The 27,732-nt window shown below is 54.3% G+C and overlaps 2 protein-coding genes across 5 annotated transcripts; one reads left to right on the forward strand and one right to left on the reverse strand.

Annotated features, from left to right (window-relative positions):
* Nucleotides 1–1,610: 1,610 nt before the first annotated feature.
* LOC132341524 (non-lysosomal glucosylceramidase-like) lies at nt 1,611–15,827 on the reverse strand. 3 transcript variants are annotated; one of them, XM_059873141.1, is made up of 17 exons: nt 15,680–15,827; nt 11,525–11,616; nt 11,206–11,321; nt 10,890–11,108; nt 9,923–10,162; nt 9,479–9,581; nt 8,056–8,209; nt 7,649–7,774; nt 7,362–7,546; nt 6,916–7,020; nt 6,190–6,297; nt 5,558–5,709; nt 5,300–5,406; nt 5,019–5,161; nt 4,571–4,686; nt 2,618–2,809; nt 1,611–2,533 (listed from the first exon to the last, which is right to left on the reverse strand). In XM_059873141.1, exons 5-17 carry the CDS (start codon nt 10,085–10,087, stop codon nt 2,306–2,308), a joined length of 1,884 nt encoding a protein of 627 aa, XP_059729124.1. In that variant the 5' UTR covers nt 10,088–10,162; nt 10,890–11,108; nt 11,206–11,321; nt 11,525–11,616; nt 15,680–15,827; the 3' UTR covers nt 1,611–2,305. The 3 variants fall into 3 exon arrangements, with proteins under 3 accessions (XP_059729124.1, XP_059729123.1, XP_059729125.1); XM_059873140.1 differs by lacking the exon at nt 15,680–15,827 and adding an exon at nt 15,403–15,629; XM_059873142.1 differs by lacking the exon at nt 15,680–15,827 and adding an exon at nt 14,348–14,366.
* Nucleotides 15,828–15,888: 61 nt separating this feature from the next.
* Nucleotides 15,889–26,912, forward strand: RGP1 (RGP1 homolog, RAB6A GEF complex partner 1). 2 transcript variants are annotated; one of them, XM_059873144.1, is made up of 9 exons: nt 15,889–16,175; nt 16,716–16,855; nt 20,149–20,285; nt 20,650–20,733; nt 24,262–24,411; nt 24,491–24,637; nt 25,030–25,157; nt 25,397–25,574; nt 25,792–26,912. In XM_059873144.1, exons 2-9 carry the CDS (start codon nt 16,740–16,742, stop codon nt 26,013–26,015), a joined length of 1,164 nt encoding a protein of 387 aa, XP_059729127.1. In that variant the 5' UTR covers nt 15,889–16,175; nt 16,716–16,739; the 3' UTR covers nt 26,016–26,912. The 2 variants fall into 2 exon arrangements, with proteins under 2 accessions (XP_059729127.1, XP_059729126.1); XM_059873143.1 differs by having other exon boundaries at nt 15,981–16,110.
* The last annotated feature ends 820 nt before the right edge of the window (nt 26,913–27,732 follow it).

The following is a 27,732-nucleotide window of genomic DNA, read 5'->3' on the forward strand; positions in this document are numbered from 1 at the left end:
AGCAGCCAAGAGCTGCCCCACCTTTGGCTTCACTGTGCAGTGGCAGCTCTCAGGTACAGCAGTGACAGCACCCCCTGCCCATGCTGGGAGCGGGGAGTCCCCTGGCTGGCACTCCCAGCCCCTCGTGGCACCCAGAGGAGCCCTGGCTGTGGACACAGAACTGCCCCACGCATCTGCTCCTGCCTGGGGAGATGGAGGGGATGCAGGACATGGGACTGTGGGGGTGTCTGTCTGGGACAGTGCCACAGGCAGAATGGGAGCTTCAGACAATGTTTATTAAACAAGCCCTCCCACTGAATCACAAGGTTCAGAAAGCCCTCTCTTGCTTTCTAGAATCCTCACCACTGACAAGTTTGGGCACAGCTGGATCCAATTTAGCCCCAGATTTTGGCAATGGAATATGTCTAAAGGATTATACAGGTGTAATAGAAACTTTGTACAACATAGTACCACAGCATTGAGGATGCCAAATCAGATGTATTTCTATAAAAACAAATAATTTATTATTAGACAAAAATATCTTTATAATAATTATTTACTACAGATTAGAAGCTGTAACAATTTCAATAGTATGGTGCAAAATTTTGAAGGCATATTCATTATATTAAAGCTAGCGAAGCCAATTACAACGTAGACCCTGATGTTACCCATACCAGTAATTGTGGGCAAATCTCTCTGGTTCAGCCTCAAGAAGGGGGTATCCCCATGCAAGGGAGGAATCTCCACACACACTCTGGGAAGGAGGGTTTTAGAAGACCTTGACCTTAGAAACTGGGGGCAACCTTTTACAGTATAATGTGACTGACTATCAGCAGGATGTCAGCTCTGGCAGTTCAGCAGCTTTAGATACATGATCAATAGTATCACTTGCTGGTTTCCTTTCTTTGGTTCTTTGCCAGTTCTATCCCACCTTCTTATCACTACTCAGGATGTTGAGCTTCAGGGACTGATGAGTCAGACTCATTTCAGCATTGTTCAACACCAAAAGCAGCATGACACCCCTTTCTCCATTCACCCCTGCAAATAGGGAACTGCAAATATTTGCAAATAGGGAATCGTTCAAGTTACAAGTCCTGATACAGAAATGGGACTGGGCTGTCCATCTCCCTGTCCAAGGGATATAGTACCCATCTGTCCAGGAGATCTGTGTTTCTGTGGGCACAACAGGAGCTCCCTCCTTCCTTTCCCTCCCACACCAGGATTGCAGCCTTCAAATGCTGCAGTGGCAGAGAAAGGAGAAGGAAGCAAGGTGCCCAGCCCTGGGCAGAAGGGACTCCATGCAGTTGAGGGCCTGCAGCCCTGGGGCTCAGCTGCTGCCCACAGAGGCCTTCTCAGGAGGAATGCTCTCTCCTCTGCTGCCTGCAAGGCAGGGCAGAGCCAGGAGCCAAGCAAGAAGCAGGTCTTACCTGCTGCTAGAACATCTTGAAAAGTTGGTAGGGAGGCACATCCTGCCCCCTTCAGCAAAACTCCACAAGAGCCAGACACCACTGGGACTTGTCCCCTCCCTGCCTCCCTAGCCCTCCAGTGTCGTCCAGGAAGACAAAGGGGAAGAATTGCAACAGTCCCCTCTTCCAGTTTGGTCCTGTGCCAAAGAAGACACGAAAGAAGAATAAGAGTAGACAGCTGGACACATTTATTAAGAACTGAAGTGATTTATCCCCTTTCATGTGCTCCACTGCCTGGCCCCGGCACCAGCAGGGAGGGGCCATGGTACCAGACCAGGACCTGCTTCTTGGGCTCAGATTGTCACTGTCCAGGGAGCCGGGTCTCCCCTGGGGATTGTATCTGCCACAGGCCCTGCTGGGGGAGAGCCAGGCAGCATGTGCAGTGTCAGCCCAGGACAACTACAGCGTCCGTGTGCCTGAGTGCACCACTCCAATCTCCTCACACACACATTCACCCACACCCTTTTCTTTCCCTGCAGGACAGCTGCCCACCTTACCCAGCCCAATGCCTGCAGGAGAGAGGTCTCCTGTGCCTCTGGGCAAGGTACCAGCTGCAGTTTGGGATGGCTGGGGAGCCTAAGGGCTATCAGAGCCCTGAGTGATGGGGAAGGGGAGGCACAGGCTCCAGCAGCAACTCCTTAAGCCACCACGCTCTGAGGAGACATCCCCCACACCTCTAGTCCCCCCCTTGTGCTCAGCATCAGCAGCTGGAAGCCCTCTGAGGTCAAGGGCACATAGTGGAGGTAGGGAAGGAAAACAGCAATGTGAGTACTAGCACAGAGAGAGAGGGAGGGTCCCTGCCTGCCATCTGCACCCCCCAGCCCGCGGTGCCCCCGGTGCCCTGCCCAGTGCCACCAGGCTCAAGGGTGGCTGTGGTCCTGGGGGAGCTGTGCGGGCGCCGGTGCCCGGCCAGCCCGGCGCTCCAGGGCCAGCTGCATGCTCCAGATGCTGAGGGGCCGCATGTAGGCCAGCGAGCGGTACACCTTCTTCTCCCGATAGGCCTCCGGCGTCTGGAAAGCCATGCCCAGCCGTTCCCACACCGTCCGGTAGCAGCCCTCCGCCGTACGGAATCCTTCCTCCACCATGCCCTGCACGAGAGGGAACAGGAGCATCAGCACGCCCAGGGAGCACACAGAGCTGGTGAGCGCAGCAGCAGCATCCCCCCCGCTCACCTCCTGGATCATGGTGGCAGCCAGGGAGTAGACCACGCCGACCCACACCTCGTTGGACTGCACGCTGGAGGTGTCGGGCTTGCCGTCGGGCCTCATGCCGTTCACGGCACCCATGGTGCCGCCCGCGAAGCCCAGCACGTTCTTCTCAAAGATGGTCCTGAGCGCACTGAGAACGTGAGCCTTGGGGAAAACCTGGGCAGACAGAGACGGGCTTGGTGCTCATGCGGACCCCTCAGGATGGGTCTGGAGCGGGATTGAATTTTCCGTGAGGAAAAGGGCAACACAGCTCGCTGGGTTAACAGACACAAATTCCCACCTCAAAGAATAACAGGAGAAAGGGAAACATCTCTTTCCCCAAAAGGTTAAAAAAGCCCCCAAAATACTTTACAGAGGTGTGCTGAACCACATTCTACATTGCTCAAGAGGATGCTGACAGCTCATCTAAGTAGTTGATCTCCAAAAACAGCTTCTCACCCACAATCACTGGCCAAGACCCTTCCCCATTGCTTGTGGGTTTGCTTTGGGGGCCTGGCCAACCACACCATCCTCATCAGCTTTATGGCTGTCACTTGCAAGAGAGACAAGAGCCATGGAGCTCATCAGCACAGCCCAGGGACATGCCAGACACTTCTTGTCAGTCTGGTGACACCAGAGCCAGGGGAAGCAGAGGCTGGGATGACGCCAGGCAGGACCCTGCCAGGGAAGGCTGGGCAGTCCAAAGCAAAAGCAGCAAATCCCTCCTCTCTATGCTCAAGCCAAGCATCCCTGCAGACAGTTTTCCCCACTGTGGCTCTGGAGATAAGCCAGGGGATGCTGTGGGAATCAGGGAAGGGCTGGTCTGCCCTTCTCTGGCAGGAGCTTTTGGGCACACTCTCTTCAGGACCGGATCACAGACGGTTCTTATGTCACATTTCTGACTTGTTCATGCACCAAGGCCACGTTAATGAGCTCACAGACAGGAGTGATGCCAGCCAGGCAGTGGAGCAAAATACATAGAAAAAAAAAATCCATGAAACGTCGTGCTAACAGAGGAGGGGAATTCACCAGTCCCACCTGCAGTCAGCTCAGAGCTCACCAGAGAGCAGGGACAAGTGCCACTTTCAGCAGCACCAGGCTGAGGCTGGGGAAAGGCAGGCTACATTCTGGACTGCACCACATCTACTGCATCCTCCCCAAAAGGAACTACAGGAGGCATTTACTGCAGGAGGGCTGGGCCACACCCTGCCTGGAGCCCCAGGCACAGCCCCAATCCCACACTGGGGCAAACACAGGAGGGAATGAACAGCCAAAGTCACCTGAAGCTCCCCTCTGATTTCCCAGCACACAGTGAAGTGGTTTGTCACCCTCCAACAGACAAAGTCACTCCTCCCTTCACTCAGCTGAGGCCTTTCCCTGCCCATGTCCACCAGAAAGCTTTGCTGTGACAGCAGCCCACGGGGTGTAAATAACCCAATGGTTCTGCACTGCCCCTCTCCCTTTAAGGTGTTGTAGCACCAGTGGCTGCTCTGAGCACAGACATGAGGAGTCTGAAGCCAACTCTTCTCTTGCAACTGAAGAGCAACAGCCTTCATTACTTGGAATAAGCCATAGATCCCTCTGATATTAATTTTGGACATTTTAGGGCAGCAAATATTGTTGAAAGTTTCATACACGTTTTTTACTGTTTTTAAACAAATAGCACCTTGCCCACCACAAACCCCACTGGGGCCAAAGCTAGCTGCAGTTACACATCCCTGCTTGCATGGCCTCTCTGTGAGAGGGTTCTGGTCTAAGATGGATTCCACTGCACCCATCCAACAGCCTCCACTATGGTGTGCAGAGTGAGAGAGCAGGCAGGTGCCTCCTACACTAGCCCTAAAGTGTAACCCCCAACACGTGCCAGCCCTGCTGCTGCTTCCCTCCTGCCACAGGTCCCATCTTGCCACAACCACAAAAGGCAGCCCCTTCTTTTACCTCAAAGTCTTCTTGGTCCAGACCACAAGCTCCAAGAAACCACTGCCCAGCACACTGGTCTGACATGATGCTGCTGGACGTGTCACTTCCACTGCTATCATAGTTGTAGTATTTTCCTGGAAAAGGCAGGAAACAGTTTAAAATCGATAGATTAAGATACTGGCTTGTATAAGCTGTCCCTACATACCTCCCTGTGTGGCAGGAGCACAGCTGCTTTTCCCACAACACTCTTCTCTCTTTCCCACACTTATTCCTGCCTAGACAGCTGCTCCTTACCCTCCATTTGGAGGGACAGCATCTCCCTTCCTTCCCCCCAGCTTGCAGGGACAGTATTGCCCTTTCCTTCCCCCATTCCCCACAAGGCTCCGTGATCCAAGGAGAAGCCACTCCCTCCCAAGGGATGCACAGACGGCTAGCTGAGTGTGGTTCCCCACTGCTGAGCACCCACCATTCCAGAGCATCCTCTCAAACGCCTCCTTGCCCTTGTTCAGGATGTCCAGGTATTTTTGCTGGATCTCAGTATCCCCAAGCACTTCTGCCATCTTGCACATCATGCAGACCGCAGCCAGCCACAGTCCGCCACAGTAGGCACTGCCGGAGCCAAACGAGAGAAGCATCAGCAATGTGGGACACCTCAAGGGTTCTGTGACAAACGGCCTACAAGGGCCCAGCTCTGAGCTATGTCCCTTCCCCAAAGCTGCCCTTCTCCAACCAGCCTCTCTTGCTCACCTGGCTCCATGCACTGCCCACGCGTCGTACGTCTGGTCAGCAAAGCCGCTGTTTTCAATGAGCCCATCGTTATCCGTGTCAAACTTCAGCTCCGACTCCATCACAGCCTGTGGGAGAGGCAGGACATGGTCACACAGTTCTCACATGCTGGAAGCTCCTCATGCTCTGCTCGGGAGCATCCACCCTCTCAGGAAGCTGCTTGGCTCCTGAAGTGGGAAGTGGGAAACGGTGATGCCCCACAGTCTGATCTCCCAGTACCTGGCACACTGGCCACATGTCCCGCAGGTACAGGGAGTCACGTGTCAGGTAGTAGTCACGGTACACCTGCAGCACAAACTTGAGGTTGAGGTCCTTCCAGTCAGCAGTGTTGTGCATCAGGTAGGCATTGACACGCTGCCATGGCTCGTCACCTAAACCAGGACAGACCAGATGCAGCAGGGCAGCAAGCAACAAACATCCCTCCTCCTACACAGGAGCGAGGACCCAAGGGTGCTGGGATCAAACAGCACTGAAAGAGCAAGTTGTACCCTGTGCCATCTCTAGCGAGAACAGCCTTCCTGCTACTTCCCTCTGTCTCCCTTGTAAAAGATCCATGCAGCAGGGTCTTCATCACCACCCCACACCATCCAGCTTTCCATTCCCAGAAAATATAGAATGACACAGTCATATAAGCTGGAAAAGACCTCTCAGCACTGCTAAGTTCACCACTGAACCACATCCCTAAGTGCCACATCTACACTTTTAAATACACCATGGATGGTGGCACCACAACTTCCCAGGCAGCCAGTTCCAGTGCTTGACATCATTAAAAAGTGTATTTCATGCACCATAGCCATTTCCCACAGCTTGGCATCCCCTCTGCTCCCCCACAGGCCCAACAGACCCCTCACCTGGGTCCCCAGTGTCATGTGGCACCACATTCTTCATCTTCACCTGGGCTGTCTGACCACAAATCAGGTACTGCCGTGGCTGGACATCCTCATTCACCACAGTGACAGCTGCAGAGAACACAAAGCAGGACAAATAAGAAGGACAGCAAAAACTGTGGCAGAAAGGTCCAAGCATAAGCACAGGCAGAGCCACCAGCACCAGTACGCCAGGCTGCCCTTTGGAGCTCCAAGATCACAGCCCTTTTCAAAGACCTGAGGGGACAGGCTGCTCTCCATCCCCCACTCAGCAGGGGACATGCAACTGTCACTACCCCCTTAAGGGAGGGCTGGGAAGGGAACCCAGTGGGCTCAGCCCTACCAGAGCCCAGCAAAGGGCGGTGCTCCACACTCTGGCCAGCAACAAGCAGCCACCAAACTCAGCCAGAGCTCCCAGACTGGGAGTCTGCAAACTGCTCCATGTCTGCTCTGCAAGGGGCAAGGACAGAGCTGGGAAGACCAGGCGCTCCCCAAGGGCAGGCAGAGCCAGCATGGCAAGAAGGCACCCCCAGTGCTGGGCACTGAGCTGCTGGGGCAGCAGCATTCCAGGGCTGCAAGTGCTGGGCACAGCAGAGCAGCTGGAGGGGGATGCTGGCTCCATGGCACATCTCTGCAGCAGCAGCAGCTGTCCCAAAGGCTCTGTCTCTCCCTGAGGAGCAGGCACCAAGGCAGGGCTCTGGGGACACTCACCAATGTCATACTGCAGGCTGATCTGCAGCTTGGGCCACAGCATGATGAGGGCAAAGGAGGCGTAGAAATGGACATCGTAGGTGTTGTACATCCGGTACTCCTGGCCTGGCAGGACACAGCAGGTGGTGAGGGCAAGGACACTGCCATGGGGAGGGGAGAAGGGGCAAAGCTGCTCCCTCCACAGGGCCCTGGACACGGGCATCTTTCCCAGCACAGGCAGGGGCTCCCGTTCAAAGAGAGTTTCATTCTCTATACAGAGCACCAGGCATGTGGGGAACACTCCATGCCCTATCCTTCAGGGCTGCAAGGGCTTTTCCTGGGAATAGCACTGCTCCCTACACACACTGGAGTGTGAAAAACATCCCCATGGCAGGTTCAAAACACACTATGGTTACAGTAATGGGAGGGCTTGAGACTGGAGAATGCCTCACATCCTTGTGAGTTACCTTCCAAATAAGCAAACCTTCCGTACTCCCGCAGGACAGGGAGGAGGTGGGAGAGCCCCGCCCCCGCCGGCCCCTGCAGGTCCTCGGCACAGCAGTCAGGGGGCACCTCCATCCAGATGGTCCCTCCATCCGTCAGGAAGTAGAGCTCGTTGAACAGGGCTGACTTGTACCAGGAAGGCAGCTGGCTGCGGGAAAGAGGGAAGCTCATCCTCGGAGGCCGGGGTGGTGATGCTCCTGCGGCAGCCAAGCCCAGGAGGCCGCTGGGAAGGTGCTCTCATCTGCCCTACCTGTTCTCCAGGATGGGATTCTGCCATGCTTCAATCTTCCTCTCCCACTCCTCGTAGTGTGTCAGGGCATAATGGGACAGGGCAGGAGCAGCATCGCCTTTGCTGCCAAAAAACCGGGTGTACCGCCTGCCAAGGGAGGGTTTGGTCAGCACCCCATGGGCTCCACCTGGGAAACCCACACGGACACCACAGAGGGACACTGGACTGCAGAGAACAGTGTAACTCAGCTGCTACTGCAGGGGCATTGGGGAGCAGGGGCTGGACACAGGGTCCTCTCCCTGAGCTGGCAGGGCCACAGCCACAAGGAGTGGGAGGCAAAAGGTCCCCTCATAGTACACAAGTCAGGGAGGAGGGAAAACAGGGCTTTGGGGGCATGAGCCAAACACCAGTGGAGAGAACACACCTACCTGAGGTGCAGCTTTTCCTTGGAGCCGAAGTGAACACAGGGCATGTCCCAAGCCAGGGCTAACTCCAGCGTCTTGTGCCCGTGGGCAGGCACCCTACAACTGGCACAGACTGCTGCTGCTGTCACCTCCCCCTTCTCTGTCGGCCTGCTTTTACCTACCAGAAAAAATTAAGATATTCTTAAGCAACCAAGGAAGACCAAAGGGAAGGTAACTGAAGTTCACACACACCTTGAGGGAGATGAGAGTGGGCATACCAAAGCTCCTGTACAACCTGAAAGGTACAGCCCAGGGCTTTAAGGGATGATGTCGCCGCAGGGAAAAAAAAACCTTCCATAGGAGGAGTGGTTAAAAGAATTCAGTCATCCAAGAACAGGAACAGATCAGGCAGGAAAAGCCACCAGGCACGAATGGAAGCTACAGAGTATCCCATGACTCTGTATCAGCACTGCAGTCAGAGACACTGTGACTTTCTAGGGACAGTCATTGTTTCCAGCTTTTTGCAGGGCGTTTGAGCCACCTGGTGTTTAAGAAAAACCCTTAGGTGGCTGGATAATTATATGCTGGTTCTGACATGTGTACAAGGTAAACTAATTAGAGCGACATAAGCACAGATCCTGACTATGATAATGTCTGGCATGCATGAAGAAAAACCACATCCCAATAGCCTGAGAGCTCTGAATGCATCTAGGCGGGAGGCTTATTTTTTCTGGAAAAAATTACATCACAAATGATTCATTTGCATAATTTAAGCCTCAAGAAAACTTGCAAAGACCCAGCATCACTAGTTGGTCAGCATCATCCTTGTTTAAAAACTGAGAGACATTAGGGAAATGGTCACCTTTTATGGCAATAGGAGGTGAGTACCAAAGGCTGGAGATGCCACCCTGCTTCAAGGCTCCTCCCAAGGGAGTGAGCAGAGACCTGAGAATGGATGCAGAATTATCAGAAGAATACCAGAGACGTTCAAAGAACTGTTACAGTAGGAAGAGGAGAGAAAGTGACAGCAGCACTAAATCCCAAACACTGGTTACACCAGCAAACACAATTCTGACAGGACACAGCTAATTTATCTGGAAATTAACTAAGGGAAGGGGGCTGGGAAGCACAAAGGCTTCCTAGCAGAAATCTCAATTCAGTGTGCAACCACACACAGAATAATGAGACATTGGCATGTGTAGCCAATACCCAAGAACAGCCTCTAAGTGGTATGAACAGCTTTTGGAGAACCACAGCAAGGACAAGCAATAGGAAGTTTGGATACAGCCTAAATTTGGGAAGAAACCACAGCATCCTGGGGAGATTTTGAAGAGCCAAGGAGGCTGGAGCAAAGAACACTGCCCTGGCTTGGGTGCCCAGAAGCAGCATGGCCACCCACTTGCCCTGCTCCGCCTGCACCCATCCCAGGGTGGATGGAGGCACTCACCAGGGGGTGAATCCAGCCTGCCATCCTGCAGCAGGTCCTGCCACACCTCTCCACCCAATCCTGTGGGATCAAATGCCGTCACGTGGGTGACTCCCGTGCCAGCCTGAACAAGGGAAGAGCATCATCAGGGGCTGCTCCTTTGGAGGAGAAGATTCACTCTCCCCTCCCCAATACCACCAGCAGGACATGACACTCACTTCTCATGTGCTGCCCAGCAACTTGCAACTCGTTGCCTCAGCTGCTCTCCTGACACCGTCCCCAAAAGGGTGCCCTCAGGGAAGTCATGTCCCCACTCGTGGCGTCAGGCGAGCGCTGAGGAACGGTGCCAACCCCAAGCTCGTGCCCCCCCACCCTTTGCCAGCTGCCTGCAGGCAGCTCCCCCACACGCAGCAGGGCTGCACAGCCTCCCCAGCAGGAGCCACGGCAGCAGGGCCAGCCCTTTACCTTCTCCCGGGCAGAGATGGCCAGGGTGAGGGGGTTCACGGGCGGGCAGTGGTGCAGCAGGACCCCAGCAACCCGCTGGCCATCCTTGTGGAAGGTGAAGGGCTCGTTCCAGTGCCCGCCGCTCCCGGCCGCCTTCGCTCCCGGCCCGTTCTGCAGGCTGAACATGATGGACACCTCCACGTCCTCATCCCTCCCGTTCTCCACCTCCCAGATGAACACTCCCACCGGCAAGCTGGAGTCCTGGCAGAGACGCAGAAAGCTGCCTACAGGACTGCCGCTCCACGGGCAGCTGCCCCAGCATCATTTTCCTCTACTGGGGACACCACGCAGGATGCAGCGGCAGCAAGAGCACGGGCAATAATAACTTGGTCTTGGAGTCTCTTGCCAAGCTGAGCAGCAGCAGCAGGAGCAGAGGAATTTGGGAGGAAGGCAAGACAAAATTCCAGTGAGAAGCAGCCCTGGGCTGGCAAGCCCCACGCCGGGCAGCAGAGGGACGGAAAGCAGCCTTTAGGGCTCAGCCGGGCGTCTCATCACTCATCTGCTCGGCAGGCTGATACGGGCTCACGTGCTGCTGCAATGCCGGGGTAAGAGGAAGGTCAGACGTGTCAGCAGCACAGCTGCCACCCTCGCCTGGGGCTGGCAGCCGGCACGGGCAGCGGCAGCGCTGAGCCATCCCTTGTTGCAATGCTGAGCTCCCGCACGGCTGCGGCTGCGGGGCTTCCCCCGCCCGCAGCGCTGCTGAGTGCGGCCGGGGGGACACGCTGGGAAAGCGGCGGGCGAGCAGCTCTGCCCTCAGGAGAGGGGACACGCTGAGAAAAGCGCCAGCAAACGAGCAGCTCTGCCCTCGGGAGCGGGGACACGCTGGGAAAGCGGCAGCTAGCAAGCAGCTCTGCCATCGGGAGCGAGGAAATGCTGGGAAAGGCGCTCACCAGCAGCTCTGCCCTCGGGGATGCCGTCACCGCCTTACCTTATAGTCATGGGGGATGACGGGCGAGACCTGCCGGCAGGTGAGCACCACCTGCTGCCCCGGCAGCTCGTAGACCAGCCAGGCACGGGGGTACAGGGCATGGTAAAAGGCGTAGTGGCCGCAGTAGCCCCAGTTCCAGCTCTGCAGGCTGCTGGGGCTCTCCACGGACAAGACCTGCTGGTAGATGGTCTGTCCCTTGCACCGCAGGCACACTGTGAACTGTGGAGGAGCACAGCAGGGGATGAGAGGAGTCCTGCGGCAGATGTCCCAAGCGCCCAGGCTGCTGCAGTGACTGTCACTCCCCTCACAGACCTACCTGATTGGCAATGACCGTTTCGTAGTGGTAAAGGCCAGGGTTCAGCTGCCAGCGGCAGAACTCTCCCCGCCAGCCACGGGTGATGGTGCCTCCCCCGATCCCGCCCAGCGGACACCCTGGCAAAGACACCAGTAGTTAGCAACCCCATTCCTCCCCCAGGTGGCACCTGGCTCAAGAACTCTCCCCATGCATTTCTGCAGGGGAGAGCCACTCAGTATCACCCAAATCACAAAAGCTCCTTGACTCACTCATTCCATCTAGCACCCTGATGGCCCCATGTGAACCCCTGCCCACCCCAGTGTCCAAAGTGAAGGCTGACCATAGATCTGCTGCAGAGGAACAGCACACAAGAGGTCAATGAAGGCAGTTTTCTTCTCTATGCAGGTCTTCTTGACCCACCACCTGAAGTACCTGCAAGGGAAAGAAACGTATTGAAGAACTAAGGAGCAGGCAACACCATCCCTTCATTGTCACCGGGCAGGATGAACATAGGTTGAGCTTTCCCTCCTTGCGGAGATGGACAACAGGAACCCATGTCCCCATGCACATGGCACAAGGGGTGATAAGGCTCTATCACCCATCTGGAGCATGCATCACTCAGCAAGCACAAGCAGGCAGAGTTCAGGCAGCTCAGGACTGACTGCAAGGGCAACTCAAGAGCAGGACTCCCAGCTCATGTAGCACAGGCTTTCCCAGACACTCATGGAGAAGTGGGAATGCACACAAGGGCCACCACCACATCCATGCCTAGTACACAGTGTTCTGCTAAGGAAGGCCTGCAAGCAGAGGTGCAAGCCCAGAAGAGACACACACTGCTCCAGGGACACGTGCCTTGCTCTTCCACCTCCACCCACTTCCCCATTGCCATACACTATCACTTCATCAGGGGCAGAGGGCACAGGGCAGCCTTGCCCTGGAAGTGGTGATGGTTGCCGTCTGCAGCTGGCAGGATCCTGGGGACGTGCCTCCTCCTGCACACCAGCTGCACAGACCAGCACTGCCCATCAGATAATTTCTCACCCAAAGGTCTGGGAATCAAGACACCCAAACAGGGGCACACCTGCAGCTGGGTGTGCCAGCACCACTGCAGGCAAGAGGAGCAGGGCTGGGCTCCGAGTCAATGCTTGTAAAATACTGGCTTTGGCTAATAAACTGCCACAAGTTAAGCCTTCTATACAGAGACAATTAGCACACGGGAACCAGACCAGAAGCTGATGAACCTTGCCCAGGAAACAGTCAGATAAGACCCAGCTGGCAGCTCCATGGCCCTGTGTTCCAGGTGGGCAGGGGGGACACAGGAGCCCCCATGGTGAGCAGTGTTCCTGAGCTACCTCCAGACACCCATTTCATATTGCTGAGCAGAAAACCACCTCAACCAGGAGCACACAGCCTGTCCTGCTCCTGGTTGCACAGGATGCAGAGCACAGGCGATGGGCAATGAGCAATAATCCCCTGGGACATGCACACCCAGGAGCAAGGGAGAGAGGCTCTCCCATGACACCTCTGCTGCTATGCTTCCCAAACAGAAACAACCCAGAGCTGACTTTTTGGCTGCTCACTGGGCAATCACCTTTATTCAAAAACATCTAAGGTACTCAAATCTCTCTCAGGGTGAGATTTTCTGGGTTGCGATCTCACAGGACCTAATTGCAGCCTGCTCTCCACTCCTACAGACCCAGCTTTGTGTTTGACTGTCTGTGCATGTTTTGCTCACAGAGGTTCAGGGCATGATGAGAACCAGCCTGTCCTGCTTGACTGCCCTGAACCAGGGCCTGCCACTATCTTCCAGCTATATCTTCTGCAATTGCTCTTCTCCAGACAGGACAGTCCCAGCCTTACCCCGCCAAGGCGAGGTTTTGGCAGCGCTCTTTCTCTCTCAAGGAAATTATTATTATTTTTTTTCAACTCATCGTCAAGGAACCAACCCAGCTGCTTCCCCAGCAGGCTTCTGGCAACAGGAAATAAGGTGGCCAGGCAGAGTGGCTGCAGCACAGCCTAGCAGGGCATCCTGACTTCTTGAAAAGGAGGCAGGAGATGGACTTCAGGAAGCAGTTTTTACAGGAGAACACAGTTGAAAAACTTTGGAATTTATCGCCACTGCCAAAGTCATTTTATCATCTCAATATGCAAACTCTTCTCCTGCCAGCTTCTCCCAAAATCACACAAGCCAGGAGGAGAAGCTCAGTGGTCGATGCCCAATTGCTGGCTATTAACAGCTCTGCCAGGGCTGAAGAATAACAAGGAGAAAGACTTTGTGTTCTGTAGCACCAAAAGCCCTGCCAGGGCTGGAAGGCATTTCTTCCCCTTCAAACTGGCATTGGAGTTAAAACCTAGCTGAACATGACCCAGCTGATCTGGATTTGTGCCATGACCCCTCTCAGGACACATGAACCACCTCTGCAGAAACCTACCTGCACCTCTTCACCTGCCTCGCCAGCCCCAGCTGAGCCCTCTGCACAGCCCGTTCTTTCCAGACACACGTGTCCCCCACAGTTACCCTGACAAGCCCTGATTAACAAAAAAAATCCTGCACCAGGGCTGTCCACACCCAGCCATGTCACCTGCACCTAGAACTGGTGCTGCAGAAGAGGGCACCCTTCATCATGTTTAATTCAATGCAACAATGTCAACCCAGAATGTTGTGGCTCCTCTGCTGAGCTCCTCTGGATCTCCTGAGCCTAAGCAGTGACCCCAAGATGCCCCCAGTGGCTACAAACACCTGCACCAGGTGACTTTGCACTTGATGCACCAGGCCATGCCAAGTTTTTAGAACATCCCTGGCACAGGGGTCACTCAGGAAAAGGCAGGCCAATCTGCAGGGCTTCACAGATCCCTGCACCATGACAGAGAACTGAAGTCCAGATTTCTCTTGCAGCACCAGCACCCAGCTTTCCATGAGCTGGCTGCCCCAGCCAGGCAGATGCTGAGATGCCCACCTGGAGCATGCAGCCTCCCATATATCCTTGCATCCCTGAATGGGCTGCCCTTTCAGCCAACAATGTTTGCCTTGGGTTTTAAATCAAAATCACACAGATATTTCTCATGACCCTAGCACTCTGTCTCCTCTGCTCTTATGGCTGGAATCTCCTGGCAGGGAAGCTCTTGCCATGGCAAAAGTACTTTGAGAAAACAACAAAATTACCTCCTAAACTTGAACAGGAGAAGAGGCAGTAGTTTGACTTCAAGCTTCTTGCTTTCAAAGACCTTTTCCTAGGATAGATACAAGGCTCTTCCAGACTTCAATGAGAACAAGGCCAGGATCACCTCTCCTCCCTGCTCACCCCACCAGAACTTCATGCTTTCCCACATGCTCAGCTCATCCCAACCTGCTGCAGAAGCTTTTCCAGCAGCCTTTATTTATCTCCAGCGCATGACCTATGCTCTCCCTTCCCGGATGCCCAGGCTCGCACCGGGGTGTCTCAGGTCAGACCAGCATGCTTTGCACCCCAAAGCAATCCAGAATCTGCCCTTTCATCCAGCTTTGCAGGAACCAGCTTGGCAAGTGGCAGCCTCCAAGGACACCAGCAGAAAATGGAAGCAGGAGTCATAAATCCAGTACAAGGAAATAAGCAACGCAGTGGCAGGTCCCCGCATTCAGCCCCACGGGTGCACAAGCACTGCAGCACCCGGACTCCAGCGTTAAAGCCTAAAACGACGCTGTCGCTTTCCACGCGTGCTCTCCGTCGTCACTTCCAGCTCACCCCAAGGCAAAGCCGAGAGAGGTGCCCGCTCCCGAACCTGCCACAGCACACAGCGTTCCAAACCCCTCCCAGCTGGCCCTAGTTTAACATCCAGCGGCCAGCACTGGGGACTGTGCCGGGGAGGATGCGGCAGCGATGAGCCCTAGGGGTGGGAAATGGGGGTCCCCATCCCCAAGCGATGCCCCGAGTCCTCCCAGCTCCCCCGTTCTGAGGAGCCCAAGCGCCGGGTGCTGCCACTTCAGCACCAACTGCTCCCGGTGCCGGCGCCAGGAAGGCTGGAGAGTGCCGGCGCCTCCGGGCGGTAGGAGGGCGGCTCCGGCCAGCCCGGGGCCTTCCGTGATCCGCCGGACTCTGCCCGTCCGTACACCGGGACATCTCAGGTGCCTCCCCGGACAGGCCCCCGCGCACCGAGCGGCTCCGGCGCAACGCCGTGTCCCCCGAGGAACGCCCTCCCTCGTCCCGGTGTGTTCCCGGCCCCCTCCATCCCCCGCCGTACCGCAAGCCGAAGCCGACGTGCCGCAGGACATCGCGGAGCGGCACGTCCCCGGCGCCGTAGGGCTGCCGCAGCTCCTCGAAGCTGTGTGCCAGGCAGACGCGCCAGCCGTCCGCCGCCACGCCGCGGCCCTGCGCTGCACCCTCGTAATGCCGCATCAGCGGCCACTCCACCGTCTCCTCCGCCGCCGCCATCACCGCCCCCCGCCCCGTGCGCGCCCTCTTCTTCACCGCCCCGCCCCGCCCCGCCCGCGCCCCCGGGGCACGGCGGAAGCACGGACCCGCCCCGCCGCCGGTTCCCGGGGCTGCCCGGCCGAGCGCGGCCGAGCGCCGCCGAGCAGATTCCGAGAGTAGCCGAGCACTGAGCGAGCGCTGCTGAGGGGCGTGCGAGAGTTGCCGAGCGCTGTCCGGGAGCTGCCCGTGAGCCGACCGAGGCTGCCCGAGTTCTGCCCGAGTCTTGCCGAGCGTTCCCGAGCGTTGCCCGAGCCCTGCCGAACTGGGCCCGAGCTCTGCCGAACTAGGCCCGAGCTCTGCCGAACTGGGCCCGAGCTCTGCCGAACTGGGCCCGAGCTCTGCCGAACTAGGCCCGAGCTCTGCCGAACTAGGCCCGAGCAGTGCCGAACTAGGCCCGAGCAGTGCCGATCCCCGCCGAGCGGTGTGGGGGAGCCGGGCCTGCTGTGGTGCCGGACGGCGAGCGCGGCCTGTGCGGGTGGTGAGTGGGCCCGAGGCGGGAGCTGCGGAAAGGTTGTCCCTGATCCTTCGGGTAGAGATATCCGTGTGTGTGTTTATGTTCGGTACCGAAGGGCTGGGGTGTCAGGGCTGTCCTTCTCACCGTCGCGATGTGTCCTGACCCCACTTCCTTGCTTGTGTGGATCTGAGAGGAAGATGTATGTGTTTGCAACGACGGGGCTGTGCGTGTTTCCCCCCACACCTCCTGTGTGTGTATGGGTGTCCCCATTCACCTTCAGTTACATGGCCCAGTCCTCTCTCCGTGTTTCCATGATAGCACAAGGGGGAATGGCTTTAAACTGAAGAGATTACGTTTCATTAACTGTTAAGAAGAAATTCTTTACTGTGAGGGTGGTGAGGCACTGGCACAGGTTGCCCAGAGAAAATGTGGTTGCTTTATCTCTGAAAATGTTCAGTGCCAGGGAGGATGGGGTCCTGAGCAATCTGTTCTGGTGGGAGGTGTCCGTGCCCATGGCAGGGGAGCTGGAACAAGATGGTCTTTAAGGACTCTTCCACCCCAAACCATTTGGTAATTCCTTGAATCTATGATTCTGTGATAACATGCCCAATGTTGGCTTTTTTTGGCAGGTGTGCAGCAGAATTGTCCAAGCCATGATTGAAGTGGTAGCCAAGCTGGGCCGTGGGCCCGTGTTCCTGGCAGGGGAGGTGCTGGAGTGTGTGATCACCTTCACCAACCCATTATCGGCCTCATCCACCTCTGCCAGCAGGTACGTGAGCCTGTGCCAGTCCATGCACAGAGCCTCCAAGTGTTGGAGCTGCCTGAGTCCCTCCAGAGGGAACAGCCCCTCTCTCCCCTCTCTGGGGTAGTAGTCATGGCTGCATTGTAGGGCAATGGTGCCAGCTCAGCCCCTTGTGACTTCCCTACTCAAGGCACTCCCTTAAGGAAGCCTTGCATCATGTCTCAATTTTGGGGGTGAAGCTGAGGTAATTATGCTGGGTTTGTGCCCCCAAGAAGTAGACAAGGAAGGAGGTATGCAGTTAGAGATTCTCTGTTGCTCAGGTGAGCCCTCAGTGACAGTGACTGGCTGAAAATGAAGCCAAACTGGCTGTCAAAGTGGGCTATCTGGTCACACCAGAGTGACAGTCCCACAGAGCAACATCCAGGCTGTGTCATTATTTCCTGCATTTGTGGAAGGAGCTCTCTTGTAACCCAGCAGTGCTGGACAGATCAGTGTGAACCTGCCTCCAGAGGTGGCAGACAGAGGGTCAGGTCTGAAAGGGGCACCTTCTGCAGCCACATTTTCTGTGGCCCAGCCTTTGAGTGCTGCATCCCCCCTTCTCAGTGCTGAGGAAATGTGAGAAGATGGGAGCTTCCCGTATTGGCTCACAGGGGGTGACTCTATGTCACAAGTAATCGCCCAAAGCCTTCATGTCCGCTGAGTGTGCAGCCTTGTCTGATTCTTCAGGGAGTGGAGAGTGCTTTCTCATCTTGAGTCCTTCCTGGGAAGTGTCTGTTTCCAGCCCTGTCAGGTTCAGCATGCTTTCATCACCAGTATGATGTTCACATGTGATTATTTTGGTGGGCCCACTCACAGTGCCTGCAGTCTCAGCAGCAGAGGGCTGTCTCAGCAGCAGAGGGCTTCTATATTTGTTGCCTTCCTTAACTTTCCTTCTTTTTTTCTTGTTACCTCTTGGCTGCTGAGATCAGGTTTCAAAGTCAGCTGTGGCATAAGTATCCAGCTTCCCAGAGTTTGGTCCTCTGTGATGACAAGATATCCTGTGTTTTGTCTGCTTCTGAAATGTAGGACTGCAAGGGTAGCAGGTGGCATGGTTGGAGGGGGGAGGTTTCAGTGCATTCACAAGAGCTTAATTTAAAACTTTAGATGTGTTGTGATCTGTAGAAGACTGCCTCTTGAAAAAGAAAACTTCTTAAAATAATAAAAAAAGCCTCAGGTGATCAATCGGATGAGACCTGGCTAAGTCAAACGAGTGGCAGCAGCAAATAGATTGGTGGTTTGGAAAACAAAGCTGTGAGTTGCGTAAAGGCAGGAGCCAGATGAAAGCACTGTGACTGCAACAGACAGACAGACCTGTCAGAGCCTGGGAGGTTTTGGGGCTGACAGCTGGAGGGACAGCAAGGCCACATATTGAGAACAGGGAGAGAATTGAAAGAAAGGCAGGAAATTAATTTGATGGTGGAGTAAAGGAAACAAATCTCTTCTACCCAGAGGCTGCACGGAGCATGTCCCGTGTAGGCTACAGGCGTTGTGGGGGAAGGTGAGGCTGGGAGGAAGTGACCTCAGCACCAGTGCAGGATCCTCCACTGCTGAACAAGCACTAGCTGAGCAAGCCAGCTCTGCTGGCAGGAAGGGACATGCAAATTTTGTTGGGACATCTGGCTAGAAAAAATGAAAACAATCCAGTGGCATGTTGTAAAGCTGTACTGAAAAAGAAAGAAAAAAATACTCAACATATGGTGTTTGAAGGTATTGTAATCACTCTAAGCTTATATAAAATTAGCAAACATTGCCTCAAGCAAGAGCAGTTCTTTGCTTCCAAACAGCAGATACCTTACAAGAAAAAAATGTAGGACAGCCCTGATGAAAAAGCCATGCTGGTACTTTTGAAAATGCAGAACCACAGCTGTAGGGCTCAAAGCAACTAGGTATAGTAACTGAGCTGTGTTTGGGTAAGTGCAGCCAGCACATATAAAAGATCAAATAGCACATCATTAGTCAGCTGACACAAATACAGCACACCTTTTTCCCTAGTTCATCTAGACCTTTAACTGCTCTGATGCGTCACATGGAGGGACACTCGTGTGTCACAAAAAATCCCTGTGCTGCCTAGAGCTCTGTTGTTACTGCTTACTAATCAGATCATGATGTTAGAAAACACCAGAGGAACTATTCACTGGCTAAACTATAGAGACCACTATTGAAAAAAAAATAGAGGAGTGATTTGGAAACTGAAAGGTGTCACTAGTGCCCTGTGGAATGGCTGACGTCACAGCAATGTCCAAAACAGAAGACTGTTTTTTGTGCCGGATGCCTGGCCCTACATTAATTCCTGGGGCTGTACAGAGAGGGGTCAAAATGACATGTTTGTCTCCCCTATTGCCATCAGCTAAGTCCTTGCATAAGGAGGATTAAGTAGGTCCTAATGAAAGACCCAGAAGCATCCTTCTTTGGTCTGGCACAAACAGCAGCTGATGTTCTTGTTGGGGGTAGTGCTGTGGGACCAGAGGGAGCATGTCTGTGCCTACCTGCCCTGAGCAGTGTTGAGCTTGGGGCATCTCTGTGCTGTGGGCAGGGGCAGCTGAGCCCAGGTTGCAGGAATTTGTTGCTTTAGAATTTGCCCACTTCCCTAATTTTTGTGTTGTTACCAGAGTGCTGATCTGTGTATCACCTCTGGTTTGGGATTTAACTCCTCATGGCTGAGAGTCCTCTGCCAGGCCCACATGCAGCAGCTTAAGGTGTCCTCCCAAGAGTGCATTGAGTGGCCAGTTCTAATCTGAGGATGATGTGAAAGATGAACAAATGAGTAAGGCTTTGGACTGGATCTTGGAACAGTTGATTTCAGCATGTTGGCTGAAAGATCCCTGTGAAGTTTTGCACAAGCCACCTTGTCTCTTGTCATAGAAGGGGACAGGGGCTGCTGACCTCTGCTGCCTGTTGTCCTCTGCCATGAGTGTACAGCAAGTTTCTTGGGGCAATATTTTCTTGTGCCATGTCAGTACTGTGCCGTTGGTGTTGTGGCTCAGACTGCAATTTTTGCTGCTTAAAAAGAGCCATTGGACTGCAGAGCCAGGCTTTGGGTGAAGCTGTTGTCAGCAGCTGGGGTGGAAGTGGCTTTGAGTCAGCATCCCAGCTTGAGCTTACTCCCAAGGCTTGTTTGGAAGGGGACTGTGAGAGTAGCTTCAGTGACAGTGAAGCAACACCTTCCTTCCAGACAAGCAGTCCTGCATGAAGCAGAGCTGACAGACTTGCTCTTCTCCCAATTCCTGCCTGCTGTAATTGAGTTTTAAAGCAGAGATGTGAGTGTTGCTCTTTGCTTTCAGTGAGATGCTGGCATGGGCCAGTGCCCAGATCCACTGCCAGTTTCACGCCAGCGAGAACCGGGTGGCACTCCCTCCCTCTGATGGCAGCAAGCATGATGTGCAGGCAGAGAATGAGACTGTTTTTGTCCCCAACAGAGGTGAGTGCCTCTCCTGCCTGTTACCTGGGTAGGGACAGTGAGAGCACAGTGAGCAGGGGTCAAGCGGACCATAATGTGTGTGTCTTGATGCAGCGTGCATCAAGAGTGCAAAGTTTGTGCTGCTTTCCTGCTGATAGATGTTGTGGGACCTTGTTAATACTGAAATCACAGTGACAGTGTCTTAGACTGAAACATGACAGTTGTTTGTCCAGCTGCAATGGCAATCTCTTATAATATGACCAGGGCAAGAGATGCTTCCTTTCTGGCTCTCTTCTCCCTGTTCCTTCCCATGGGGATAGAGCTTGACTGACCTGGACACAGCCTGAGGCTATGGAGCATTCATGTGTTTCTTATTCTCTTCCAGGAGAGCGGGGTCAGTGTATCCTGTCCACCCCACCAAAGATCCTCTTCTGTGACTTGCGACTGGATCCTGGGGAGTCCAAGTCCTGTGAGTCCTGTCTTCTCTTCCCCTGCTCACAGAGCTCGTCTCTGGGGAGCTCTGCTTTCAAAACTGGCTTTGCAGACCTGAGTGCTGCAAGTGTGAGATCCTGATGCTCACAAAAGGTGGGATGCTTTGGTTGGAGCCGAGGAGCTGCTGCATCATCCAGAGTCTGTTCTCTGCTGCACTAGGGCTGTACTGCAGTGTGTCCCTCCGTCTTGCCCCTGGCCTGGGGCCTTTGCTGCAGGTCCACTGTGTAGCTGCAAGACATAAAACTTCTGAAATACCTAGTTGCAGCAGGAGGAATGGCTACACACACCTGCATTTCCTTGCCTTTATTTCTTCAGTCACACTGGTGTATTCTTGGAATTTAGGCTGGTGTCCTGTGTCCTCCAAAGGTTTGTACTTCCTCTTCGGATTGTGTCTGTCCTGGAAATAACAGTCTTCTAGATGTTCTAGTTTTCCTGCTGTGAAAGTGAGCACTCCTCATCTTCTCTGCTCAAAGCTCTCCATGTTTGAGTAGATAGCTGTGGAAGCAGCTGAGTATGTGCTGTTCTCTATTGGTTGGTGGCTGTGTGACCCAGCCTGTTCAGGTCATGTCAGATCCCCTTTGCATTCCAGTGGCCTGTGATTAGCAGCAGTGATATTAGGCCTCTCAGGCTGCGCATGGAGAGCTTTGTTGTTGTCCCAGGGATCTGTTGGGAGTGGTTGATGGAGACCTCTCACACTGCAGAGCACAGGGAGAGGAGAGACAGTGCCTGTGTTGGGGCAGGCTCTGCTGGATCACTGAGCTCTGTAGAGCTGGAGGTGAAGCTGCAAGTGCGACCAACCAGCCGCGGGGTTGTGACATGCTGGTTTGGAGCCGGTGTCTCCTGCCTTTCTGGCTTTGGAGGGGCCTGACTTGAGGGAAAGGTGGACCTGGTGAAACCAGGCTGGCTTGCCTTGGTGGTTAGGGGGGTGGGGCAGTGCCATCTTGGGGCTGTGCCCCTAAACTGCAGAGCCTTTTGTCTGAAGACATTTAGTTATTCACTTATTACTGTACAGCAGCATGTTGGGGAAAGAGGTGCCATGCCAGCAAGAGGGAGTAGGAGGCAGAAGCCTTAGCTGGCCTGAGGCTCACCTGGATTCTCCTGTGTTCTTTGCTGCTTGCAGGTTTGGGGCTGGAGCATCCATTCCCTGGGAGCAGAGGGAAGTCCCTTTTCCTGGCACACTTTAGGCAGGTTGGGCAGTTTCTGGGATAACAGATCAGTGACGACAGCTGAAGTTCCGAGTGGCTGGGATGGATTGAGGGATTGACTGCACTGGCTTAACAGGCAGAAGCTGTTCAACCCCCAGCTAAGCTAGGGATTGTCTACACTTTCCAATGATGTCGTGATGTGTGTGTCCTCTCTGCCTCTGGGTGGCACTGGCACAAGCAGCCTGCATCTGCCTGGTGCTTGGATGCAGTTGCTCTGGAAGGACACAAACTCTTCTATTCTTTGAAGTTCCTTGGCTGTACAGTCCAGCCTTTCCCCTTTGCTATGTGATTCACCTGTCTGTTTCATGCATCACATGTGATGTGGCTGCATGTGGCGCTGCTTTTTTAGCACTGCAATCCCTGGCTGTATCACAGCCCTGGTCTCGTTCCTGCCAGGCTGTTCACACCGATCCCATCAGCCTGTGGTGGTGCTGCTGTCACGTGAGACTGCAGCTGGCACACTTGCAGACCATTCCTGGGGTCTCCTGCCAGCTCCGTGGAGGGAGAGTTAAGGCTGTGTGGGTGTGTATCTTAATTCTTCATTTCCTGTTTTTCAGAAGTTTTGAGTTTTGCTACGCAGTTTGGGAAGGGGGAAAAAAACCAAACCAGAAAACCTAAGAAATCTTAATTCTGCTTCAGCAATATACCATGTTATTAAACTGCAGCCAGAGCTGAGGTTGTGTCAGACTGTCCTTGATAAAAGGACTTGTTTTCATTTGCTGACCAACTTATTCCCCAATACCTTACTCTTGTTATGGTGCCTATATGTTGAAGTTGACTCATATCCCAGCCCTTTGACACATAGCCCAGGCTGAACTCTTTAAATTTGTCACCACGAAGCTTTTTCTCAAGTCCTCAAATGATTTCTGTGGCTGTTTTGCCTCCACTGTGGTTTTGTAATACCTTTAAAAATTTGGTAGATCACAGAGAGGGGAGAAAATGGAAGCAGTCTGGACACAGGCCAGAAGGCCAGCCAGGGGGCACAACAGGTGGGTAAGGAAGGTATTTGTAGCACAAGGAATGTGCTTCCTTCTGGGATATGTACGGAAGCTGGGACTTCCTGAGTCTTGGCATTCCTGAGCCAGGTAGCAAACTGTCCATCCTTCTCTGACTGTGGTGGTCTCTGCTCAGATTATCCTCATAGACGGGAAGGTCTTTGTGAGCCCTCTTGTTGGGTCTGGTACTGAGGTTACAGAAGTCTGCTTCTTTCCTTGGAAATACCTGATTTTCCTCCCTGTCAGGGTAGTTCTCTGCTTTATCTGCACCCTTGTCCAGAAAGAGAGGCTTGTGTTTTAAGGTGTGACATCCTGTTGCCACTACACACTAGCACAGGCTTTTTTCTTCCTTCCAGTCCTGTTATTTGAAATCCAGAAGTTATATTTAAAATGTAACCCTAACTTCTAATCTAAGCCTCAATATTCAGTGTGTGCCAGACATAGGGAAGGATCTGTGGTTTCAGAGCAGGATGCTGCCCTTCCTCTGGCAGGGCGTATCTGCATTACGGTGGGCAAGGCAGAGGTGGAGACTTTCCACAGTTCACTGTTTGTGTCTTTCTTGTTATACAGCATGTGGTTTGGGAAAGCTGCAGAAGTGTTCACACTGTGTCAAGAAGCATTGGGGTTTGTCTGGTGGCCAAGGGGCTCTAGGAGGCTTGAATGTAGTGAAAGCCAGGCCCCAGTACCTCAGAGCCCTCAGAGTCAGAGACTTTGTGATCTAAGTCATCAGCTTGTCAAGGGGGACAAATCACAGGTTGATATGAAGTTCTTGGGAATTGTTTGTTGATCATTTAGCTGCAGTCCTTCAAAGAAAAACACAGGAGGAAACTTACTTGTTGCTGAGTTTGAGGATTTGTCTAAAGCAAAAGCAAAAGAGGCGTGAAGTACTGATCGATACCTGCTTGGAACAGGGCCTGGAGGAGGCTGTGCTGTGAGAGAGCTGGGCAAAGGAGTGCACAGAGGCAAATTTAGGTTGAACTCGTGATGAGTAAGTTTAGCTCTTGTGGTTGTATTCCTGGATTTTACATCTTTCACATTCTTTGGAGACAAAGTTTGTGTGTGTGGTTGTATGTGCTGGAAGCAATGTCTGGATGATGGTGCATGTGATGTGGGGAGCAGTGTGCCTGGTGCAGGGGAGCTGGGTTCTGCTTGGCTGCTGGAGGAAAAAAGAGACAGTAGAAAGCACCAGGCTCTGTCCCTAGCTCAGCACTGCTGGTCTTAGCGCTTGGTGCAAGGAGCCTGCACACAACAGCTGCAGGATCTTCCCTCTGGCTTTGGAAAGCAAATTTTCTGCCCTCATTGCAGATTCATACTGTGAGACGCTGCCTGTCGATGGTCCCCCGTCTTTCCGGGGGCAGTCTGTGAAGTACGTGTACAAACTGACCATTGGCTGCCAGCGTGTCAACTCGCCCATCAAGCTGCTGCGTGTGCCCTTCCGTGTCCTTGTGCTGCACGGTAAGGCCACGTGCTGCCCTCCCTGCACAGGCAGGCCGGGCTGCACCCTGCCCTGCTGATGCTCTCACCTCCTTCCCAGGGCTCAAGGATTACCAGTTCCCACAGGATGAGGCTGTTGCACCCTCAAACCCCTTCCTGGAGGAGGAGGAGGGCTTGAAGAAAGACTCTCGCCTGGCAGACCTAGCAACAGAACTGCTCATGGTGGCCACCTCCCGACGCAGCCTGCGTAGGTCATATTCCCTGCTCAAACCTGCTGTCCTTTCTAAGAAGCTGGTCATGGAGAACATCTCAGGGTCAGCTGCAAAATATTTCTCACTGACAAAGTGAAGTTCCAGCTATGGCTGTGTAGCAGCTCAATCAGGGCTTGCTTGGGTCAGGGCCTCCTTGCCAGTCTCACGCTGTTCCTACTTCAGACCGACAGACCCTCTGCCCACGGCACATGGCAGCCAGTGTAGGGTTTGCCCTTGCTCACTTCAGAAATTTCCCAGAGGGAATACCACTCTAGGGACTGTCTTTCATACCCAAACAGGAGGCATGAGGTCATGTCATTAACCCAGAGCACTGCACAGAGCAGAGCCTTGTGCTGCCACAACCCTTTTCTCTCTTCTTGCTCCACAGACCTGTATAACATCAGCAACACTCGTGGGAAGGTGGGGACGTTCTGCATCTTTAAGACTGTGTATAAGATTGGAGAGGATGTCATTGGGACCTTCAACTTCTCAGAAGGAGATATTCCATGTCTGCAGGTCATTGCTGTGTCTGGGGTTACTGAGGAGAGGCAGGGGTTTAGGGTGAGGGATGTGAAGAAGGGATTGGGGTGGCACTGGGCTGTGATTGTTTCTAGTGGGACCCACCTGGGGTCTTCTTGGAGTCTGAGGCGGACAATGGTCGAGTCCTGAGCTCATTTGGGAAAAGGACCCCCCAAGGCTTTGCATGAGGTATGTATGAGGTTGTGAGAGCAAGCACCCTGCCAATTGCCCTGCAGTTCTCAGTGAGCCTGCAGACAGAGGAGAGCATCCAGGAGGAGTTCCAGCGACGGCGGGGGCAGCCTGTCTCCTTCACCGTGCATGCCCGCCATCAGGAGTCCTGCCTGCACACAGCACAGAGCAGCTTCAGCCTGCCCATCCCACTCAGCTCAACCCCAGGATTCACCACCAACATCGGTTAGTACCCACCAGGGAAGGGACCCACCCCTGCTTGTCTCTGCAGGAGGACTGTGATGTCCCCTGCCCTTGCTCAGCAGAGCTGTGTCCCTTGTGAGGGAGCTGGCCTGTGTGAGTAGGGTCATTTGCTGTCCCCTTGCCAGGACAGACTGTGCTGAGACAGCTGCTGTCCATGGCACTTGTGGGTGTTATGTACTGACTACCATCTCGCCCACAGTGTCCCTGAAGTGGAGGTTGCACTTTGAGTTTGTGACTTCTGGGGAGTCGGCGGGGACTTGCTTGGTTCGTGGGAGCCAATCGGAGGCTGTCACCTGGACTGGGGTGGAGCAGATGGAAGTGGACACCTTCAGCTGGGACTTGCCCATCAAAGTTCTTCCCACCAACCCCATCCTGGCTTCCTATGTATCTCAGTTCTCCAGCACTAACTCCATCACCATCTGATGTAGGGAGAGGTTGTTTTCTTGCAGAGCTGCAAGCATGTGCCACCAATGGGAATGGCAGGCAGGACTGTCACCAGTGTGTTGTGGTGCATGCATCCCACTGTCCCCTTGGGTCCATCTGTGATGTCCAGGTGGGCACCAGGCATGTCTGTCCTGTCCATGGTTGGAAAAACAGTGAGCCTGCACTGCTTGATGTAGTGTCTTGTGCTGCAGCCCCCAGCTGAAGCTGGACCCTTCCTGCCTGGGTGAAGGTGCAAGTCCCAGCACTCAGCAAAAAGAAATCTGCCTTCCCAGGGAACCGCTGATGTGCCTTTATCTCGTATGGGGCTTCCAAGAAGGAAAGGCCCAGCCCAGGGAGGGGAGAAGGGAGCTCTTCCAGTGAAGCTTCATACCCACCCTTGGGTGAAGGCTGTGCCCTTACAGACACCCTACAAGCAGAGGTCTGGCATCCAGGTGAAGCACAGTGGCCACATGGGCTGGGTGAGACCCTGCTCTCCTGCCCTGGCATGTGTCCTACTTCTTGGAGAGTTGTCCTACACATGGAGTCCAGTGCTCCAGCCACCCCCACCTGGAGGAAACAGGTTGTGGCAGGCGAGCCCTGTGCTGCTGGCATGTGCTGGTGAGCAGGATGCAGGCCTGTGCTGTGTCAGTATGATCATGATGATTCAAAACTGAGCAGCACTGAGCCCCTGGGCTGTTGTCTGCCTGGGCTCCTGGTGTGAGCTCCAGCATCCTGCTGGTCTTTGGATCCTTGGGGTGCTGTAGGGCATGCATGCTGTGCATCCAAGAGCTGGCATGGAGATCTCCCTGCTCAACAGCCAGCTCCCCATTTTTACTGAACTTTGCAATGAGCTTTCCTCTTTGTGTGGAAATGTAATAAACATCTGAATGTGCAAAACTCAGCTTTCCCAAGAGCCTTATTCCTACATTGTTCCCGTTGCTGGACACATCCCACCTTCCACAGCAGTCACAGGCTGGAGACCTTTTTGTTCAATATCTTTATTGCAAGAACAGAAACATCTACACAAGGCTCTGCACAACACAGGCATGGCACCAGCTGGGGCAGCTGCCAGGGTGGCTGCCTCCACCCTGGCAGTTGGATTGCTTCTGCTTCTCCTGAGCCCTCCCCACCCTGCTCCCTTGCCAGTGGGGATGGGGCTCTCCCCTGGGCACATCCTGTTCTGCCAACTTCCCTGGGCTGGCTCTCTTGCAGTGTTGCCCAAGGCTGGCCTACAGTGCCAGGGACCCCAGGAGCTTTTGGAGTAGGGGCATTAGTGGTTCCAGAGGTGGGTTGTGCCCCTTGCACTCCGGGAGCAGAGAAGGGGCTGGACAGGGTGTGGGGATCCTGCACGAGGTGCCGTGGTGACCCCAGCGAGCTGCCCACGGCTGCTGGGCAGACGAGGGTCTGGGAGGGAGTAGGGAGCTGCTTTGCTTGGGGCTGGATATCGGAATGCAGGACTGCCATGGAGCAGGCTGATTTAGTCCTGTAGCCATTTTTAGTCACTAAAGGTTTTCTGCCCACCTGGAAGAGATGCTGTAGAATCTGCATTTCCACGGTGTGCAGAACACCTCACAGGGAGGACGCCCTGGTTCAGGAAGCTGAAGGCAGAAGCGAAGCTTGGTACCATGGTGTGTGGATAGTGGTTTCCTTCGGAGGTGCTGGCGGTGATGTCTCTACAGGGTGGGTGGGGCAGGTGTGGAGCATGCGGGCGGTGTGC

The sequence above is a fragment of the Haemorhous mexicanus genome, chromosome Z, assembly GCF_027477595.1.
Source record: "Haemorhous mexicanus isolate bHaeMex1 chromosome Z, bHaeMex1.pri, whole genome shotgun sequence".
NCBI classification, from domain to species: domain Eukaryota; kingdom Metazoa; phylum Chordata; class Aves; order Passeriformes; family Fringillidae; genus Haemorhous; species Haemorhous mexicanus.